The 20,383-nt window shown below is 36.8% G+C and overlaps 2 protein-coding genes across 3 annotated transcripts; both read right to left on the reverse strand.

The window, feature by feature from the left end:
• Positions 1-531: 531 nt before the first annotated feature.
• LOC114354896 (proximal sequence element A Pbp45) lies at positions 532-10,292 on the reverse strand. Of its 2 annotated transcripts, none has more exons than XM_028307496.1 (9): positions 10,162-10,292; positions 9,880-10,036; positions 9,414-9,507; positions 8,290-8,536; positions 7,788-7,919; positions 6,792-6,890; positions 4,990-5,098; positions 3,684-4,435; positions 532-1,282 (listed from the first exon to the last, which is right to left on the reverse strand). In XM_028307496.1, exons 1-9 carry the CDS (start codon positions 10,175-10,177, stop codon positions 1,257-1,259), a joined length of 1,632 nt encoding a protein of 543 aa, XP_028163297.1. In that variant the 5' UTR covers positions 10,178-10,292; the 3' UTR covers positions 532-1,256. The 2 variants fall into 2 exon arrangements, with proteins under 2 accessions (XP_028163297.1, XP_028163289.1); XM_028307488.1 differs by having other exon boundaries at positions 532-2,022; positions 3,615-4,435.
• Positions 10,293-11,219: 927 nt separating this feature from the next.
• Positions 11,220-18,802, reverse strand: LOC114355178 (cytochrome c oxidase subunit 5B, mitochondrial). Its single transcript, XM_028307881.1, has 4 exons — positions 18,530-18,802; positions 17,112-17,285; positions 16,269-16,312; positions 11,220-11,495 (listed from the first exon to the last, which is right to left on the reverse strand). The coding sequence occupies exons 1-4, from the start codon at positions 18,615-18,617 to the stop codon at positions 11,433-11,435; spliced, it is 369 nt and encodes a 122-aa protein (XP_028163682.1). The 5' UTR covers positions 18,618-18,802; the 3' UTR covers positions 11,220-11,432.
• Between the last annotated feature and the right edge of the window lie 1,581 nt (positions 18,803-20,383).

Below are 20,383 nucleotides of genomic sequence, written 5' to 3' on the forward strand. Positions count from 1 at the left end.
TAGAAAGAGACAAAACTTGTAGGTGAATAAAATTGTAGGTACGTAGTGCTGTGCGAGCTGAATTCCACTGTATCGCGTCGTAGCAAGACTCGCATTTATTTAAATCGTCTTGCGGAGTAATCCTTCTGTACCTGTACTATTACTTATTCTGTGGTTCTGGTACGGACGGAGCGAGGTGTGCGGGCTTGAGGTGTGGAGGCGAAGTGCGCAGTTTGCTTAATCGGGTTGTAGTACTTTCATATTGATGGTTACGGTGTAAAAACAGTTTTGAGTAATTTCAAGCGAAAAATCAAATTTTATCTTCACATTGTGGCTCAAATTGTAGAATTTTAAACATTATCAATCAATAAACATGAATTGCAAGAAATATGCAGAGAATATTATTATTATGTGGTCATCCGATTTCTTAGATCTAATAAAGAAAAAGTTATTTTTTCTTGCTATTTCTTATATTTTTATTAAACCTCTTTTTTACAATATAAATAACATTTCCCGACGTCATCAATACAATAAAATAAATATGTTTGTATCTTCTCCTATTTTGAGAAAACTTATTATAAAGTGTAAAAGTACCAAAATGTATAATAATTTTTTGATTCGCATTTTTTGTATATTATTTAGTTAAGATATTTATTGCTTAGCTTGCCTTTATTTTTATGATCTTATTTTCAATAAGACCAATTTACAGGAATTAATGAAATGTTAAAACAAGATTATTTCATGAAAATTATACACCAAGGAAAAATATTACAAATGTGTATCTGATTGTTACTCATTGGCTGAACTGATTTTAATGTAACTATAATGAGACCATGATTAACTTAATTTACAGCTTGACTGACTTCAATTTATTGAAAGGCCTAAAATGTATACATAGACGTTCAAATGTGGTAATTAAGCCTTATAAAATATAGCTTGATTTCAGAGCAGGACGGAAATATAGCGCGTGCATACATTAGAAAGAGACAGACAATATACCCATTTCGACATCCGTCAGTAATCTAGCTTTATTTTACATGGCGCCCTAAAATTATCTATTCCTAAAGTACCTAATTAATTGTAATTAATAAACATTTTGGTGGTATGTCATGTTTCATTTCAAATTAATATTACCAGATACTGAAATAAAACTAGTATGTTTATAATAATGTGTAATATATTATGTATTTGAATCACCATAAACAACTTGCACTGTCTTTGCAATAGTATGCGAGCGTGCAAAAATATAAATTAAATACACATGGAAGAATGCTTGATCATTTTCCCTCGCGTTTTGATTTTTCTGACATGAAAATAAAACAAAAAAACAAAATTAACAAAAGTGACAAACATTGATCAGAGTAGATAAGTTGGCGTTTTTGGTACTTGCAATGCAATATGCATGTGACCGATGATCTAATGAAGGTCACGGAAGGTATAGATTTATCGTTTCATCTACGCGCCCCACCATTCTTCCGCTAATGTTTGAGCATTATCGGTACACGCTAAACTATCCATGAGTGCACACGCACACTACAATTTATGATCCCGCGGATTGCTCGGATCAAACTCCCCGCACCCCGCGCTTCCTTCGACCAAAAATTGGTGGGACGCGTCTTCGTGGATGAAACAATCCATACCTTATGCAAGCAAACGAGGTGGAATTGTGTAAAGCAATCGTTATCATTTGACAGTTCATAACGTACGATTATTCTGTCAAACGCTTTGTTTAACGGATTTTATCGTACGTTATGAACTGTAATGATTAGGTACGATTGCTATACACAATTCCACCTCAGGACCGGTGATTTTCGCTATGGAAACTTGGGAAAGGCCTTTGTACAGCAGTGGACGTCATTTGGCAGAACGAACGAACTATTGCCATATGAAAATACCTTGCGCACTCCCGCGCATAGAACATAAAGTACATACTTTATTTTGTTCTAGTTTTGTTTTCATTTTTTTATGTTGTTTTGTGTCGCTGAATAAAATATTTCATTTTAATTTTCACTAATCGTCAAGCTACGTCTATGAAAATAATATGTAGAGATGAAACGGATATCCGGCAACTATCCGGTAGGCCGGATATCCGGCCTAAATTTACTATCCGGCCGGATACCGGATAGTAACTCACTATCCGGCCGGATACCGGATATTAAAAAACTACGACAATTTCCTTTTAATAAAATTAAATACATTAATCTTTGAGGTAAATATCAATAAAATGGCTTATAATAATGACGGCTTTTATTTAAAGTCCAAAAAGTTACAAAAAAGCCATTCTTCAAAAAGCCTTTCAAAAAACTAATTTCTTTTTTTGGGCTATTCACTCTAATGACGAATACATAGGCCGTCAGGTCGGCCGTTTGGTGTAGTGGTTCGAAACGGACTACTATTCCGGAGGTAGCGGGTTCGATTCCCGCACAGTACAAACATTTGTGTGCATGAACATATTTGTTTGTATTGGACTGGGTGTTTTCTATGTATAATAAGTATGTATTTACAAAAAAAAAAACTATTTAAGTATGTTTATATCCGTTGTCTAGTACCCATAGTGCAAGCTTTGCTTAGTTTGGGACTAGAAGCGCAGTGTAAATGTCCAAGGATATTTATTATTTATTATTATTATTATTATAAATACAGGGTGGCCCAGAAGAAAATTCACTTTTGAAAATTGAAGGAAACTTTAACTATTGCAATTTGAAGGAAAAATGTAAGTAATTTATTTTTAAATTTACCTTTATTAAATTACACCGCCCAGGAGATTTCTTTGACGCTTACAACATTCGATCAACATACATCAAAATCTTGAAATGCGTTCGTTAGAATTACCTCGAAACCTATTTTAAATTTTTTGCCGAATGCTCAGCTCAGCTTCAGTTGCTGCATGTTTGTTGGATTATAAAAGTATACTCTATTCTTAATGTAACACCACAAAAAATAATTTTCTGGAGTGAGATCAGGGCTTCCTGGTGGCCAGGAGATGTCACCCCTGCCTGAAATTATTTTTTTGTGGGAACATGTCTCTTACCATCTAAATGCTCTCATTTGAAGCGTGACACGTAGCCCCATCTTGGTGATACCAAGTGCTCCGGTCATAGCCTTGCGAATCTTGCAGCTTTAAAAATCAAAAAGCCTTTCAGCCTACCAGTATATCATTCTCAAAAATTAATCATCCTTTCAATGCAACAAACCAATTAAGCAGGGATGAAATCTCACTGCCTCTAAGAAGCGCTAATCTCATTCCAGCAGACTTCTTTTTGCGGGGTTACCTTATGAGCAGAGTATACTCTAATAATCCAAAAACTGCAGCATTCATCCATCCTGAATCCATTTCGAGGTAACTCTAACGAAAGTTTTCCAAAATTTTGTGATGTATGTTGACCGAATGTTGTAAACGTCAAGGGTATCACGTCATGTACGATAAAATTTATAAAAGTAAGTAATACCCCTACTAATAGACCCACTGATCGCCTTCGAAGCACCTGTGCGGCGCTAAACTCGTCACGACATGAAACGAGACAATGGGCCAACTATCCGGCCGCCGGATATCCGGCTATCCGGCCTAGCAGCTGGCCGGATATCCGGTATCCGGTATCCGGCCAAACAACTATCCGTTTCATCTCTAATAATATGTACAGTTTTAGTGTATTGATGGTTATTATGCATGATTTACTGTGGTGATTTTTGAATTTTTTTCCTACCCCTTTTGTTTTTCATTTTCTCAGACAGCTCTTCGGGGGTCATCTCGAAGTTGGTCATATGCAGCAGTCCCAGCCGTTTGAACTTGGACCTAATTTTCGTGTTTTTCAGTTCCTTTTTGTCTGGCTTTTTCAAGTTCGCCTTCTTCTTCATTTCTTTATCAGTAACCACAGTCTCTTCTTCTGAATCTGAGTCTTTGGAAGTGCCTTCTCCGTGTGGGTTTATCTTCGTGATAGAAACATCATCAATTTTGCTCAATGTTGCTCCAGAATCTTCTGTAGCCGGTTGGGATTCGTTCTTTTCATCGATGATTTCTATTTGGAAGAATTTCCCGTCCTGCTCCGTTATGTAAATTGGTATCCTGTCTATCTCGATGTTTATTTCTTTTTCCCCACTTAGATCCGCCTCTTTGAGGTCTGTTTTTTCGGGTTCGACTGCTTTGGTGAATGCTTCGAGATTGAGATCTGTGTATACTTTTAATTTGGGTGATGGTTCTGTGTCAGAATCACTGGGAGAATTTAGGAGTTCGTTGTCTGTGTCTTCTTGAGATCCATCTGACTGTGGCGGACTTGGTTCAGGGCTATTACTGTCAGAAGAAGAGGATTCCCTTTTCCGTTTGCGGGTTTTTCTAGCGAGGTTTTTGACGAAGCACCTTTTCTTGTACTTCTTCCTGACAAATGCCGGTTTATCCGTTTTAACTTTCTCCTTTTTCTTAGGCTCGTCATTTTCTTTGGCCGGACTCTCTTCTTCGACTCTGAAAACAAGTGTGCAAGTTATTTTAGAAGTAACATTGATAAGTATTATTGTAAAGCCCGGTCCGTGAGCACGTAGAATTTTGTCCAATGACCCGAAGCTACCCATCCTTATCGCTCGCGCGTAATTATGTTGCTGTCGCGACTGTGCGACGGGCGCCCGCAGTGAGTGTGCGAGCGCGACAGCAACATAATTACGAGCGAGCGATAAGGATGGGTAGCTTGGGGTCATTGGACAAAATTCTACGTGCTCGCAGACCAGACTATAGACAAGACAAAAGTATTTTGTAAATAATTCAAGCAACATGACTGTTCCCAAATTTAATGGTATAATAAACACACATGCGCTCTATGGAATCTAGCTATTTAATAGAAGATTAGCAGAAACTATGGCTAAATTGATTAATCGAAAATTTGAACTACCCGTAGGTTTTAACTAAGTGGTCTGTATGTAACGAATATTTATTTGAGTATCCTTCTTGCTCCAAAAGGTAAGTAACCTTGTTCAAAGTTGTATCCAATAATTAACTTATTAAAAGTATAATTAATTTCTTACTTTTCTTTAGTGGTGACCAAGAACTTGACGCCTTCCACACCCTGCCTCATGGCTTTGTCCTTTATCGCCTGGACAGTGGAGTAGTGCTCTGATATCTTCTTGTTCGCCTCTGAAATATGTGAAACTAGATATAAAACCTCATTTTAAACCGGGGGAAAGTTAATGAGGGCTATCGTTTTAGCACTCACCAGTTAGCGCCACTGTAGAGTAAGGTCCTGTCACTTGCTAGTAGCGAAGACAGTGGCACCAACTGGTGAGCGCGAAAGTGGTAGGAGGACTATCGCATTTGCACTCATCAAGATGCCGCCACTGTAGAGTAAGGTCCTGTCAATCGCCAGGGGTGCCAACTGTTAAGTATAAAAACGATAGCCCTCATTGGCAAAATCAGAAGTGTAAGGTTTAATTTCCTCCAACAGACGACGAAAAAAGTTATAGATAACGATAGACATTACAGTCAGAAGACTTTATTACCACAACCCGGTCGAGCGACGCCCTCTGCCCCATTTAGGGGACATAGGACCTTAATGCCCGTTTTCACCATCAATCCCTAATTTTTAAGTGACCCCTATGGTAACATATAACAGGAATTTTGTATTCAAAGAGGTCACTTAAAAATTAGGGATTGATGGTGAAAACGGGCATAAGTCAAGTCGGTCGAGTTAACTGCGCACCGGCCGTGACGTCACATCGACGCTCTGGTACGACGGGGCGAACGCCCCCGAGGTGTGCGGGTGAGTGCGATGGAGAAGCGCATTTTAGCGAGGTGCACAGTACTGCACAGTATAACTCGACCGGATTGTATTAGCTATAGTCCGGTCCCTGAGCACGTAGAATTTTGTCCAATGACCCCAAGCTACCTATCCTTATCGCTCGCGCGTAATTATTGTATTGCTGTTGCGCTCGCACACTCACTGCGGGCGCCCGTCGCACAGTCGCGACAGCAATATAATTACGCGGCGCGAGCGATAAGGATAGGTAGCTTGGGGTCATTGGACAAAATTCTACGTGCTCCGCAACCAGATTTTATTTGCCAGTAACATTAATAGGTGCTGTAAGAGTAAGTTGCCACATTGTATTGGTGGCACAAACCGCCGACCACGAATCATAAAGCGGGTAGCTCTAAACAAGCCTCCCACCCGGTGGACAGACGATCAAGGAAGCACCTGGTTGCGGGCAGCGCAGGACCGGTCGTTGAGGAAATCCTTGGAGGCCTTTGTTCAGCAGTGGACGTCATTTGGTTGAAAGTGTTTTAGTGTTAGTATAGGCACAGAATAATAATAAGTACTACGTACAGAAGTTTTACTTCGCGAAGGTATTTAAAAAAATGTATGCTCAATGTCATTAACAATATGGTGTAATTTAGCCTGTCTCAAGAGTCAAGCACCATTTTGTTGACAAACGTCAGTGATCGGCACTGCGCCGAAGCTATAGGGCTGACTTCGGTAAAATGATGTGACGTGAGGTGCCAAACTGCGGAAAATGGCGGAGGAAATACATGATTTAGCATGAATTATCATGAATAATATTAACTACTTATTTACCTCTCAGTGTCTTGAGGCAACTTAAAAAAGTACATTCTGTGTTTTTATTATTATTTAGGCAGTTAAATACTGCACAGTATTTAGTACACCATTTTCTTTATTTTCTTCCATCATACACAAGAATACGCGTGCGTGAGTCAATGTTCGCTCGTATGTGAGGCCTTGTCGAATAGTATCCTGTAGGTGGGCCATCGTGCGTGTTTTGTTTTCGATGTAAACTCGCGGAGATGAACAGGCCTGGTATAGGTTTAAATCACTTACCGTCTCCCTCTTCCACGATTCCATTGATGATTCCTTTGAGCGATGTGTCCAGTTCTGTCGCCAGCTTTTCGTTTACGTAGTTGAGGCATATAGGGTTACCTAGAAAAATATATGATAATTCTTAACGGTATAACTTAACGATAAGTCTTGACGGTATTCACAAACGATGCTTGCTTAAGTGAAGCAGCAAATCGAACGCACAGCGTTGAAAAGAGCTGTGACTGGTTCGTGTGTCACCCTGTGCGTCCACGCGCACTGTCAGACCTCATAGTAATGTTTGTGAATACGGGCGTGTCTACAGATTTTTTTTTAGCAAAATATTGTATTGTATATTTTTTTTTTTTTTTTTTTTAAAAAAGATTATTAGTAATTTGTTATTACACAAATTACTAATACTCCCGTTAGCCCCTCGTACTAAGCTAAATATGCTTGTGTCACGAGTGAGCTCACCACAATAGTCGAGCGGCGGCGGGGACCGAACCCGCGTTCCCCGGATCACGAGTCGGCCAGTCCGACCCCTTCACCGTTCGGCTATCGTGGCTTCATATATCTTCTATCTATACCATCGTTATATATCTTCTATCTATACCATCCGAGGCCGGTGGCAAATCTATTTTTCTAGATCGCCCTGAAGCATCGCGATTCGCGTGGGGGGAGGGGGTGCGATTAGGGTCTTGGGCCAGCCATCCCTGCCACCCTATAGTTACGTCACTGAGTCAGTGGCGTAGCTAGGTAACCAGGCCCTGGGGAAAATAAAAAAATGGGGCCCCACTGCAATCTAAACTGGTTAGGTTTTATCAAAATTGACATTAAACTTACTTACTCCTGATACAGCTTTTGAATTTCTCTCTATTTATTTTGAAAATGGGAGAAATTTTCAAAGTTCAATTCAATTGAGAATTTTTCTGGTAAGGATTCGGGGGCCCGGGGCACTGCTCCGCCTTGCCCCTTAGTAGCTATGCCCCTGCACTGAGTGTGCTATCGTCTGAATCTCACCTGGTATGGCCTTCTTGGCTTCCGCGTACCGCCTGGTGATATGGTTGAGCTCTCTCAACAGATCCAGCTCCTCATTCTGGCGGAAGAACACGCCTTTAGGCCGCACGCCCATTCTGTCTATGCCCGTGGTACCTGAAGGAACACCGAAGAGTCTTCAGAACATGTCTAGTATTATACTAAAATTAGTATGTCATAACTACCGTCTATGCGTTCACCAGCAGGCACCACTGTAATATACTCATTACTCAGCAATGGCGCTAACTAGTGGGATGCAAATAATTAAACGTGAATTTTTAACATCAAATCATCTGTAGCAGAAATCTTGTTGAGTGCCTAGACAAAGTTAAGAATGTGATAGTTGTAATTTCAAAGATTTCGATATCTCTTTTTTTTTGCAAATTCGACATTGAAACATGTTTTATGTCCCCCTATTGGGGGAGTCCTTTGTCCAGAAGTGGACATCTTAGAAATGATATACTATGTCTAGAGGGGCTGTTCATACCTTCAGCATACTTCTTCAAAGCCGCTTCCATTCCTCGTTCCCTGGCTGCCGCGTGGTACTGCACAGGTCCCTTGATCAGCACGGAGCCCAGGATGTAAAGCACATCCTTCCGCCTCGACGCACGCGCCATGGTTTCTATCCTCTTGATGGCGTAAACATCCTCAGGCACGAAGCGCACCGTTGCGAAGCCCGGATATGGTTGCAGGTTTATTAAACCGTACACTAGAAACAGACCACCTACGGATTCCTAGAAATGTGGATTAGCGTTGACGATTTAGTATGTTGGAGGACTAGGCGTTTTAATTTGCTAAATTGTGGACCTTCTACAGTCTGGTCGCCGAGCACGTAAAATTTTGTCCAATGACCCCAAGCTACCCATCCTTATTAGCTCGCGCGTAATTACATTGCTATCGCGACTGTGCGACGCGCGCCCGCAGTGAGTGTGCGAGCAGCAACATAATTATAAGGATGGGTAGCTTGGGGTCATTGGACAAAATTCTACGTGCTCAGAGACCGGGCTTTAGTATCTGTTTATTGATATTATCTGTATAAAGGCGCTGTGGAAACACAAACTTAAATAAATATCTTGGACAATTTCACACAGTGCCATCTAGCCCCAAAGTAAGCAACTAATATGCTTGTGTTATGGGTGCTAGTTTAACCAAAGATAAATAAAGGTATTATAGTTCCAAAATACTGGACTGTCCTGTCGATGACATTGACAGTGGGGCGCCACCGTCAATACCGGATCGCTGGTTCAGATTTTTGCCATGTTGGAAACCATATAGTTGAACGATGGTAGCGCCCCCCTGTCATTGAGTTTGGCGGGACAGTTCAGCGTGGGTCATCTATAAATCCCAACTAATATTATAAATGCGAAAGTAACTCTGTCTGTCTGTTACGCTTTCCCGCTTAAACCTCGCAACCGATTTTGATGAAATTTGGCATAGAGATAGTTTGAGTCCCGGGAAAGAACATAGGATAGTTTTTATCCCGGTTTTTGAAACAGGGACGCGCGCGATAAAGTTTTTCTGTGACAGACAAAATTCCACGCGGGCGAAGCCGCGGGCGGAAAGCTAGTTATTAAATAAAGCATTCAAGAATATAATGTTAAATGATATTACCTCAAAGTTATCAGGGTTTGAGACCATGTAATGTTTGGCAATTTGTATGAGTTCTTCCGACAGCTCTGCTAATTCTGTTCCTGAAGATCTGCCACTGAAAGTAAATTTTATAATTTATAACTTCTATACATTTTTATAGGTTCCATTCATGTTTGAATTCATTCATACCACTGATATTACCAAAATTAATGTAAGTACCTAGTATTTTTTAAACTTGCTTTATTTACCTAAATTAATAATCATACTCAGAAACACAGAGCTAAATGTATGTAATGGTAAAGCTGGTTGAATTTATTCTTATTATTAACTATGTAAATAAAACCATTGCCATGTCTAGAAACACCATAAGTAGAACTTTTTTATGAACTTTCTCTAACTAAAGTTTTATTCATTATTCAATTTATTGAAAGGGTCATGCATATGAATAGCACATTCTGAAAAGCATAAAAAAATTTGTAATACTTACTGGTACAGCATATCAAATTGCATATCCTTCCAAAGCTCACAGAAAGTTTCGAATGTGAGCGTATCAGTTTTGATCCAACGATGGATCAGCTCCTCACAGTCATCCGCAAATCCGTCCGCTATGTGCACTTGTTGGATTTGACTCCGAAATCCAATCGCTTTAAACAGAATTTTAGATTTATTTACTGTGAAGTAGACTAGAAAAGTACCTCACTATTGTTGCTAATTTAACTGAATTTATTAGTTGATTAGACAAAAGTTATGAATTATTTCAATCACTTACGGTTTGGAATCGACATCTTGTTAATATTTGCCTATTAACTCTAAAACTTCCTGTAACTAAAACATTAAACTCCTGCAAATCACACTGCAAATGCAAGCAGCAGAAAAATGTCAGCAGTCAGCTCCTATCAGCTGCTATCTGTCACTGTCAGTCACGAAATTACTATGTACTAGGGATGTAATACGACGATAGAAACCTCAACTTATAAACTGTCTCATACACTCAGACTTAATCGATATGAGATCTTTATTATTATTAAAATGTTACATTAACAATACCAATCCTCATGAACAAAACGAAACGACTGCGATTGAAATTACTGCATTAGAGATGGATAAAAACTTCTTCGGAATATAACTTAAATGTAGTGCAGAAGCAATATAACAAAGCTCGATGTTGATTCTTCATTGTATCAATAAATCAATAGTGTGATTTTACCTAACGATGATAAAATATTAAAAATACTCCAACACAAATCGATTTCGGATACGGACTCGATAGATTTTATGAAACACCTGGCATCCCTAGTATGGCTCCTGTCAGTTATTGTTTTTAAAAAAGTTATACTCGCTTTCACTTTGAACTAAAGTGAAATGGCCGTTTTACATAACGTTATATTAACGGTATTTCACAAATTAACAACTTTCTTTTTAGAATCATGGCAGGTTTTCTCAATCCGATTTGTTGATCAGTCTACCCCAATTTTTGTAGATTGTACTACTAAGAGTAGGCGCACACCGTTGATTTTTCGTCGGGCAGTTGATCAGTATGGGCATGTATGGGAGTGCGCACACTACGCCGATTCGATTTGGCCGATTCTTCATACAATTTAAAATCGGGAACAACTATCGGCCAACTAAAAATCAACGGTTTGCGCCTACTCTAACTCAAAGAAGCAAGCATTGCAGCGGTGAACCACCATGAAATTTTGTATGAAATACACCTACTGCTACATTTCAATTTACTGTAGCGTCTTCAGTAAATAAACCTGTGATAAAAACGCTGGAGAATCACTTTGCCCGCGCATCGCATCATAGTAGGTAACAAAAACACAACCGTATTTACAATCGTTGTTTATTCAACTACATAACACTATGTAATACAACGACCAACAGGCAGTCAATGAAACACGGTGTATGCTTAAATATTTAATGTTGATTAACGATTTGGTAATTTGAAACTAGCGCATCGTTTATTGCGTACGACATAGCTGTGCGTGCATGCGTCGATGATGTACGTTACTACTTTAATACACTAGGTAGGAATAGCGTTTAGATGGGCTTCTTCTCGATGAGTTTGTACCAGTGCCCGCACTCGCAGCGACGGGGGTGCCCCTGGAAAGTTCAAAACAAAATTTAATTCGGTATCAGCCATTATGGAGCTTATTCCACTGTTCCCTGTTGACAATCCCCGTTAACGCCAATTGGAGCTCATAATGAAAAAGATATAATTAAAAAGAAAATCCTAATATAACGGGGATTAATAAACTTTAGTTCACTAATCCCCGTTGACGGGGATTGACGACAGGGAATAGTGGAATAAGCCTCAGTAAGTTGGGTATCTATCTACTCAGCATTTTTAATCTAATTAGTCACGTGAGGCGTGAGCGATCTGACAATATCGCGGTGCGCACTTTTGTGGCGAAGTTAGTGTGTTTAGTTTATCGTTTTTATTTCTCTCATGCGGCAAATTTGTAAGCGCGCCGCATATCGGGTTCTAGCCAAGACACAGGCCAATGTGTGGGTGCATTCTAACTATAACTAAAAAACTATAATAATGTTGCACATAGGCAACTTGTGGCCTTCTGGAATGATGACGGGAACTATATTCATAATAGAGCCACAGCAAACATGATAGCATCATCTTTTAGCATCGGAGATCGGCGATTTTGCGACTTCATTTGCGTTCTGTCCGAACGCCTGTTTTAGAGACTACATATGATATATTATATCGATGTAGCATTGCGATTTTGCGACTTAATACGCTCGGACGCGGTATAGGAATTGCGCGTATAATTAGCGACTGCTGTCGTTGCGTCAAGCTACCTTCAGTACCTCTAGCATGAACAACTTTCGTCTTCGAATTGTTTGCGTATTAGACAAAATTCGATACTTAAGAGCGTTGTCACATTTTTCATGCAGAAATCGAGAATTTGGCAGATTTCGAAATGATTTTAGTCATATAATTTATTGTTATAGCTTCTTTTGACTTATATCATCGTAATTATCATACGTTTTTACGGAATGTCTATTGACAAAATCTCGTTCAAATTGGATTTTTGCCTACGAAAACAGCGAATTTCGAAAGCCCGATTTCCAGGTAACTCGCGAAGGCACAACTTTGAACTAATATTACAACAAATTTATTTATAAGTAAGAAGATAGAATGTATTCATTAGAATAAGCATACCCTGAAGAAGAAAGTGTATTGAGAAAATTTTGATGTTTAATTCATTAAAATGCATTTTTATCATGTCTAAGATAGTCAAAATTCGAGAAAATTACTGCAAGAAAACAGGTCACATCTCATAATCTAAAAGTCATTTGGCAACATAAACTACTTTATACTTAAGAAGAAACATAGTACTATTATTGTGTGAAAAAGAAAAAATATCTATCTTCAATCTTCAAATGAAAAATTAATTTGAAAATACTATAAAATCGGGTGCATCAAATGGCATAAATCAGTCGTGCTTTGGCACTCGTAGACGCCGGGTCTATGTCAGTTGACTGCCCACTGACGTATATGCGTCACGCGTGATTTTTTCGTAAATTGTAGTATGATTGAGTACTTTTGATCCGCAAGTATTTTTAATTTATTTGTTTAGGTAAATCGGACTTGTAATTTCTTTCTTTTCAAACTTTTTATTATTTTACTTACAGAATATGGGTAGAATAGATAAAAGATATTATTATGGTATCTGTTTGGTCAGGAAAAAATAAATGACTAATAAAAATTTTAACAGGGTGTCAAAACATTAGTCTATGCTATTGTGTTTCTACCAACATAAAATATACTCTTCCTTACTAATAAAAGTTGAATAGCGTCTGTATGGTCACACAACGCTTCGTCATGTTTTTCCGAAAGTTCAATTACTGACGACTGAATGAAAGAAATTGGTGCGTAACTATTCATCTGATATTAAACGTTTAGTAATAAAGGGGTAGGTCAGGTAAATGGCAAATCCACCAGCGGTCGCTCGATGACACTTAGACAAATAGTTTTATAAAACGTCAACTAAGTTGGTTAGGTATTTGTATTGTAGATACTTATACAAATGAACGTATAAAATGAGTTTATTTTTAAAAGTATAGGTACAGGGTGGAAACGATAAGTGATTTCACTTGATTTTTAATTATACAAGATATCGAGAAACTGTTTACTGTTCCTGTAAGTGCTTCATGAGCTCTTTAAAACAATAACAATAAATAGGTCAAAGAATAAACTGGATCTATGCGAAAATTCAATGTTTCCGAATTTCATACTAAATGTATGCCGCCAGCCATACCTACCATATTAGAAGTGTTAATTTTTTAAATTTAAATTTTTAATTGAGTAATATATAATAATCAAACAACAAACTCGTAAATTGCATTCTTATTTAAATTATTTACGGAAAACATGATTTTAGGTTTAACTTGCTACAATATCATCAAGAGATACTAATTAATAAATACTAAATAAACAGATAAAGGGGACGGCATTAAGGCACTCAGAATTCTCAGAAACCATTGATTTCGTGTTTGTTTGTAACTGTATTAAATGTATGAAAGCTGGAAATATAGGTTTTTTGAATAGATTCAGTTCGTTCTTAAACATATTATTGATGCCGTTTGCTAGGTCTCATGAAGCACTTTTTCAGTAAGTAACCATTTGTTCGACATCTTGTATACCTACTATAAGAAATATTCGAGTGAGATCACTTATCGATTATTTTCGTCATCCTTATTTGTATTAAATTTAATTAAAATACACTAAGGCTGAGATGCACCACCTAACTTTGACCCTAACTGACAATAACCGGTGTTTTATGTTAGACAGATTTTTGACATCCAAAATTTTGATGTCAATGTTAAAGTAAGACGGTGCAACACGGCCTAACAAATGTATCGTAGACAGTACTTTTTATTTTCTTCATAAATCTTTCTTTTCTTTGTAAAGCTATCTACAAGCTTTTATTTTCTTTGACATCTGGAGTTGTAAAATCTTGCAACTTAAAATTTACTTACTTCCCGTTTTCCCATTGAGCTGAAATTTTGCATGTCTACACAGGCATGCAAAATTTCGTTTCATATCGCACTAAATAATTTAATTTACACGTATTTTCATGCGATGGCCAAGTCAATATATTTATGTAAAACGTTAATGATTTACTGGACTGGACTTGGTATTACATGGATCTCACAACTTTTTACCGTAGAACAACTGAGTAGTGAGACTTGGTTTTTTGACAAGTATTGTTTTTGATGGGTTTGTATTACAGAACGCATGTGTACCTAATGGGATAACTGTTTAAAAACACGATTAGATAAATTTTGCTCTATGGATAAAAATCTTAAAGTTATCTCTGATTTTTTAGCATTATACGACAAAACATACACATATACATACACACATAAAATCACAATGATATCAGTATTTACCTCTTTGATTTCCTGACTTGTTCCTTTACAAAAACTAAATATTTATTATTAACTTTTAGATAATAATTTGAATGGCGCTTACGATGTTTAGTTACGAGCTCTTTGATGGACACAGATATTATAGATAACGTATAAAAAATGGCACGCTCGTTTTCATACATTTCATTCTATTTATTTAACCTATCCATATTTATGTGCGGAAACGTCACAAAATCAGAATAAATTTTAATTTTTCCATCCCGCATCACAAAAGCTAAAAAGTCAAAAATAAAATTTAAATAGTAAATATTTTTCATAAACAAGCTTTTGATGCTGTAATAAGAATAAAATAAAACATAAATTCTTTCAAACCCATCAACTTATTACTTTACTAAATTTAAAGATTAAAAACTTGTCGCGGGATTTACTAGTGTAAAAATACATTAATTGCGTAACTTGATTTAGAGCTCTAAGAGCGTTGTAGCAAAAAGTTGGCGTTCGAATTTTAGGTTTTTATTGCTTGACGTCGCGTAGTGAGTGCGCAAACTCTGACTTGTTTAGATTTACAAAAACTAAATATTTATTATTAACTTTTAGATAATAATTTGAATGGCGCTTACGATGTTTAGTTACGAGCTCTTTGATGGACACAGATATTATAGATAACGTTTAAAAAATGGCACGCTCGTTTTCATACATTTCATTCTATTTATTTAACCTATCCATATGTATGTGCGGAAACGTCACAAAATCAGAATAAATTTTAATTTTTCCATCCCGCATCATAAAAACTAAAAAGTCAAAAGTAAAATTTAAATAGTAAATATTTTTCATAAACAAGCTTTTAATGCTGTAAAAAGAATAAAATAAAACATAAATTCTTTCAAACCCATCAACTTATTACTTTACTAAATTTAACGATTAAAAACTTGTCGCGGGATTTACTAGTGTAAAAAATACATTTACGTAACTTGATTTTGCTAAAAGTCTGATCTGAGAAAAAATCAAATAGGTAAATTATACATTATTTCTTTATTATTATGTATGATGTACTGTCTTACGTACGATACAACTACGGATTAAGATCGTTTAGTCGACGCAGCGTTGAAATTGTACAGATAAATGCAGTTTGCGCACTCACTACGCGACGTCAAGCAATAAAAACCTAAAATTCGAACGCCAACTTTTTGCTACAACGCTCTTAACCTTCGAATTTTTTTCGATAATTTGTCAATTTTGATTGTCAAAATAAATTTAGTGCAATCATTTCTCATACTAAGTTCACTTTACGACACGTTCACAAGGGCGCTGTTTCAGTTTTCGTACTAAATCTTTTGATTGCGATTCGAATACGCAAACGATTCGAAGTCGAATGTTTTTCGTGCTAGAGGTACAGCTTCTAAAAAGCGGCTAAACCGCCGATCGCCGATGCTCAAAGTAGCTTGTGTGCTGTGGTTCTTAAATATATTAAAAATGATGTAGTACCTTGTGTACCCAAAGCCATGTGACGACTGTGGCGTGTTCTTCGCCTGAAACAATAGAATATTTATTAAAATTATGTATGACACAAGCAATCCATTATTGTAAATTATCAACGTTCAAGGAAATAGCAACTCTCGTACCTAGTGATACAGAGCATTTTATATGCCCACACATTGTGACACATTTACCTGTTTATGAAATCTAAAGAAGCAGTTTACACAATTTTTTAGGCATTAACAACCTTTTATCCTCATGCTAGCTTTCAATGGCTGAGTGAAAGAGAACTACAAACTCAATTTTGAAGGCATTTTTTCATTGATTGATTCAAGAATAGTATTATCATGATCAAAAGATAGTAGAATATAAACCACACAAAAGGGACAAATAAAAGAAAGACAAAATCAAAACAAGTTAGGAAGTGGAACTGCCTTTTACCCAAGAATATCCCAAATTCCACCAAAACTACTCTGTCACGTATGTGTCATGCTTTCTTCAGCACCTTCACGTTGAAGGAACTATGCTATCAAGTCTATTGTAAAAGTAGTCCATTGTCCACCATGTCTCTATAAACACTTGACATTGGCAAAACCAGTGTGCTTCAAATACGGACCATTGAAGCCATTAGATCATTGGTTCCCAAAGTGGGGGGCGCGGACCATCTGTGTAGGTACTTAAGTATAAAAAACCTGCGACCGCTGAGAGAATGCATTCCAGACTGCTTGATACAACCAATAAATAATCTTGACTGGAGTAGTAGGGGCACGGATTTTTTTGTATAGTCGAAAAGCGCGTCTCAAATAAGTTTGGGAACCAATGAATTAGACAGAATAATAATAAAAGTCTTACATATGCATCCAACGATCCTGGCATCAAAGAAAGATGGCACGAGGGTGGGGTCTTCTCGGGTGCCTGCAGCCTTCTTCAGCACCTTCATGTTGAAGGGGTCGTCGTTTCCGGCCTGCATGGCCATGAGCTCCTTGCGCTCGATGCCGGTGGCATGTTCAAGTGGGTCGGGCATCACTGCGGATAAATATTGGACAATGTAGATAAATCTTGCTACATCTTGCTAAATCATGTTTACTCAAATTATTTGAGAGGATTGTGTTTTTTAACTCTTCAAGATAGAAATCAATTATTATGCGGTCTTATGTGACCACTTGAGGTTTGATGGGTTAAATGACAGAGGGATGTCTGTTCAAATGGGGCTATTTCCAATTGGGACAGTTTCTGTTTCATTTATTTTTCAATCCCTTTCCGAATCTAGGATCCTATCATGCTGAAGCTCGTTTATTTAAAATGCCTATTTTCCCCTATAAAATTGACGCCTAAATTACTAAATTATTGTACACAACAATAAAAGGAATAAAATTTACTGAGAATGAAACTTTACCTAGCTTTTGAACAAATAATTTTTTCTTTAATGTTTCTTGAATGACTCTTCCGACAATCTCAAAATATTAATTCTTCAAACTTTCTTTTTCCACTAATCTATAACAAAGTATCAAGGCATTAAAGCTTATATCTTAATATGTAAGTGTTGAAATGGTCTAAAAGTTGAATAATTTTGATGGATGGATACTGCAATGCAATACGTTTCTGAGATTGAAAGGAAAACAGGCAATATCTTCTCTCCCCCGACAAAACTTCTATTCCAATACATTAAGAGCTAATTGCTCAAGATAGTTTGGATCCTTATTAGATCAGTAATTGTCAAATAAGTAAATTATTTCAATAAAAAAATCAATATTTTTTGTCATCTATGATTACCACATGATTCTAATATTTAATTAAGAACGACATAATGGATTAGCCGTCAATCGATTGGTTACTTTATGAAGGAAGTGTAGGTACCTGCCTAGGTATTGATATGTGATAAGACCATAAGATAACCTATAAACTACGTAAAACTACATATAAATCAAAGGAACAGTATCAATTAAGTAGTTACACGCTGAGATAATTGACTTTTATTGATGTTAGAGGATAAAAAACATAAAACCAACAATAATAATCAATAAACGTGCTTATTTTTGTTCCTTTTTTTACATAATCAGGACTGCGTATAAGATCATGGCTAGGTGCATTAGGCCAATTAATAAAGCAAAGAAAATTCCTACATATGTACATTCAGAAAATTAGTCAGAAATATTTCCTTTTTGAGTGTTTTTCATAAAATCTACTGATTTGACATTACGTAATGTAGAATTTTGACAGGTATGGCGATCACATCATTACAAAAAACATGGATTTTTATCAAATCTTACTTCTGTCGGCATATCCCCGCCGGGCAGCAGAGAACATAACACTTCTAATCGCATTTCCGCGTACAATTTGTCTACACAAGGAAGCCATTCTTAATTTATTTCTCACTAGACCGCCTCTCACGATAGCAAGTGGTAAAATTTTTCGATATGGACTAGTGAAGAGAAACAACCGGTATTGACTTTCACAATACCGGTTTTATTTAAGGTAGGTACATGAGTGTGACTGTGTGACAAACGTTTGGATTCGTAAACGTAATCGGTACTATAGATGACCCACGCTGCACGCTGAACTGTCCCACCAAACTCAATGACAGGGGGGCGCTACCATCGTTCAACTATATGGTTTCCAACATGGCAAAAATCGAAATCAGCGATCCGGTATTGACGGTGGCGCCCCACTGTCAATGTCATGCATAAGACAGTTCAGTATTTTGGAACTATACACGAATCTTCATTTCATTCATTTGTCTATAAAGTATAAATAAAGGGTCGTGCTCCTGCAGTAGAGAATCTGAGTAGAGAATGAAAATTTCATGAGTACCTATTGAAAATAATCAGTGGGTCTAGACAAAGTGCAAATTTTAATCGCAAACCAGTCGAAAAGTGGTCGAAAAGCCCCTTTTTTGTATGGAGTTTTGACGGATTCGATTTTCGATTCGATCAAAAAGTGCGTTTTGTCTAGGGGGGCTGGATTGAAAAGGATATGATGGGCACTTTTCTATGGAATCTGGGCGTAAAACCAACAGAAATGTAACTACTATTATTTGTTAGGACTTAATATCAGAAATATATTTTCAAATAAATAACTACCAAAAACTCCCGGGTTTGCTTGGAAATTGACATAATGTGTAATAGTAATAAGTGTTTTATTACGCAAACAAAAATATTATTAATTAATATACTTATCTACTTACATTTTAAATACATTAAGTTATTTATCCATTATTATGTCCAACAGTTCAGGAGTGGGGCCAACAAATGGTTTATTTAAACCATGTTCTACATTATAAGCGTAGGACCATATCTAGGTACCATTTAGAGAAATGACATGAACACAGTCATGTTTCAATGGGATTTCTACCAGTTAAGTTGTTGTGTTGTCGCATAATCGATCACGGATCGATTATTAATCGAATTGCCAAAAAAACGATTTATCTATTAACAATTCGATTAATCGATTTTATTGAAAAAAAAAAAAAAAAAGAAACTCCGATCTAAAAACTACACTCGTTGCTTATTATGCCTACAGCTACGCTTGGATCTCTTACGGGATCATACTATGGGGCAACAGCACGGACTCAGATGATATATTTATTCTCCAAAAAAAGTGTATACGTATGTATCCTGGCACAAATAAAAAATACTGAAAGCTGTAAGCCATACTTTATGAAATATAAAATACTACCACTAAAATGTATTTATATCTTGGAATTATGTAAGTTTGTGCGCAAATATCCAAATCTATACACAAAAAAGGGAAATGTAAATGCAAGATCTCGATACCCTAATGATTTAATATTACCTCTATTCAAACTAGGCATGGCTGCTACAGGACCATACGCAATGACGATAAAAGTCTATAATAAACTACCTACATACATAAAATCTGAACCAAATACAAATAAATTTATTAATTTGCTAAAAAAGTTTCTACTAAGTAAGTGTTACTATGATTTAAATGAATATTTTAATGATAAGCCCACATATACAGTACTATGCAATACATACATTTAACTATTATCTACATATTGTATCACCCATTATATGACATTCAGTTATTCAGTTACCTACTATACTCATTATAATAATTATTAGAATTATTTTTTCCTATTCCCTGGAGAGACTTTATAAAAA

The sequence above is a fragment of the Ostrinia furnacalis genome, unplaced genomic scaffold, assembly GCF_004193835.3.
Source record: "Ostrinia furnacalis isolate ACB-3 unplaced genomic scaffold, ASM419383v2 OfSCF0195, whole genome shotgun sequence".
In the NCBI taxonomy this organism is placed as follows: Eukaryota; Metazoa; Arthropoda; class Insecta; order Lepidoptera; family Crambidae; genus Ostrinia; species Ostrinia furnacalis.

What these genes read in the sequence shown, in the direction of transcription:
- LOC114354896 (XM_028307488.1), bottom strand. An exon ending in TTTGAAGAAGTATGCTGAAG is followed by an intron (nt 7,920 to 8,289) that starts GTATGAACAGCC and finishes GTGTTCCTTCAG; the next exon opens with GTACCACGGGCATAGACAGA. An exon ending in AATCGTGGAAGAGGGAGACG is followed by an intron (nt 5,099 to 6,791) that starts GTAAGTGATTTA and finishes CACATATTTCAG; the next exon opens with AGGCGAACAAGAAGATATCA.
- LOC114355178 (XM_028307881.1), bottom strand. Translation starts at nt 18,617, where the DNA reads ATGGCTTCCTTGTGTAGACAAATTGTACGCGGAAATGCGATTAGAAGT. An exon ending in GCGGGGATATGCCGACAGAA is followed by an intron (nt 17,286 to 18,529) that starts GTAAGATTTGAT and finishes ATTTATCCGCAG; the next exon opens with TGATGCCCGACCCACTTGAA. An exon ending in CATGGCTTTGGGTACACAAG is followed by an intron (nt 11,496 to 16,268) that starts GTACTACATCAT and finishes TGAACTTTCCAG; the next exon opens with GGGCACCCCCGTCGCTGCGA.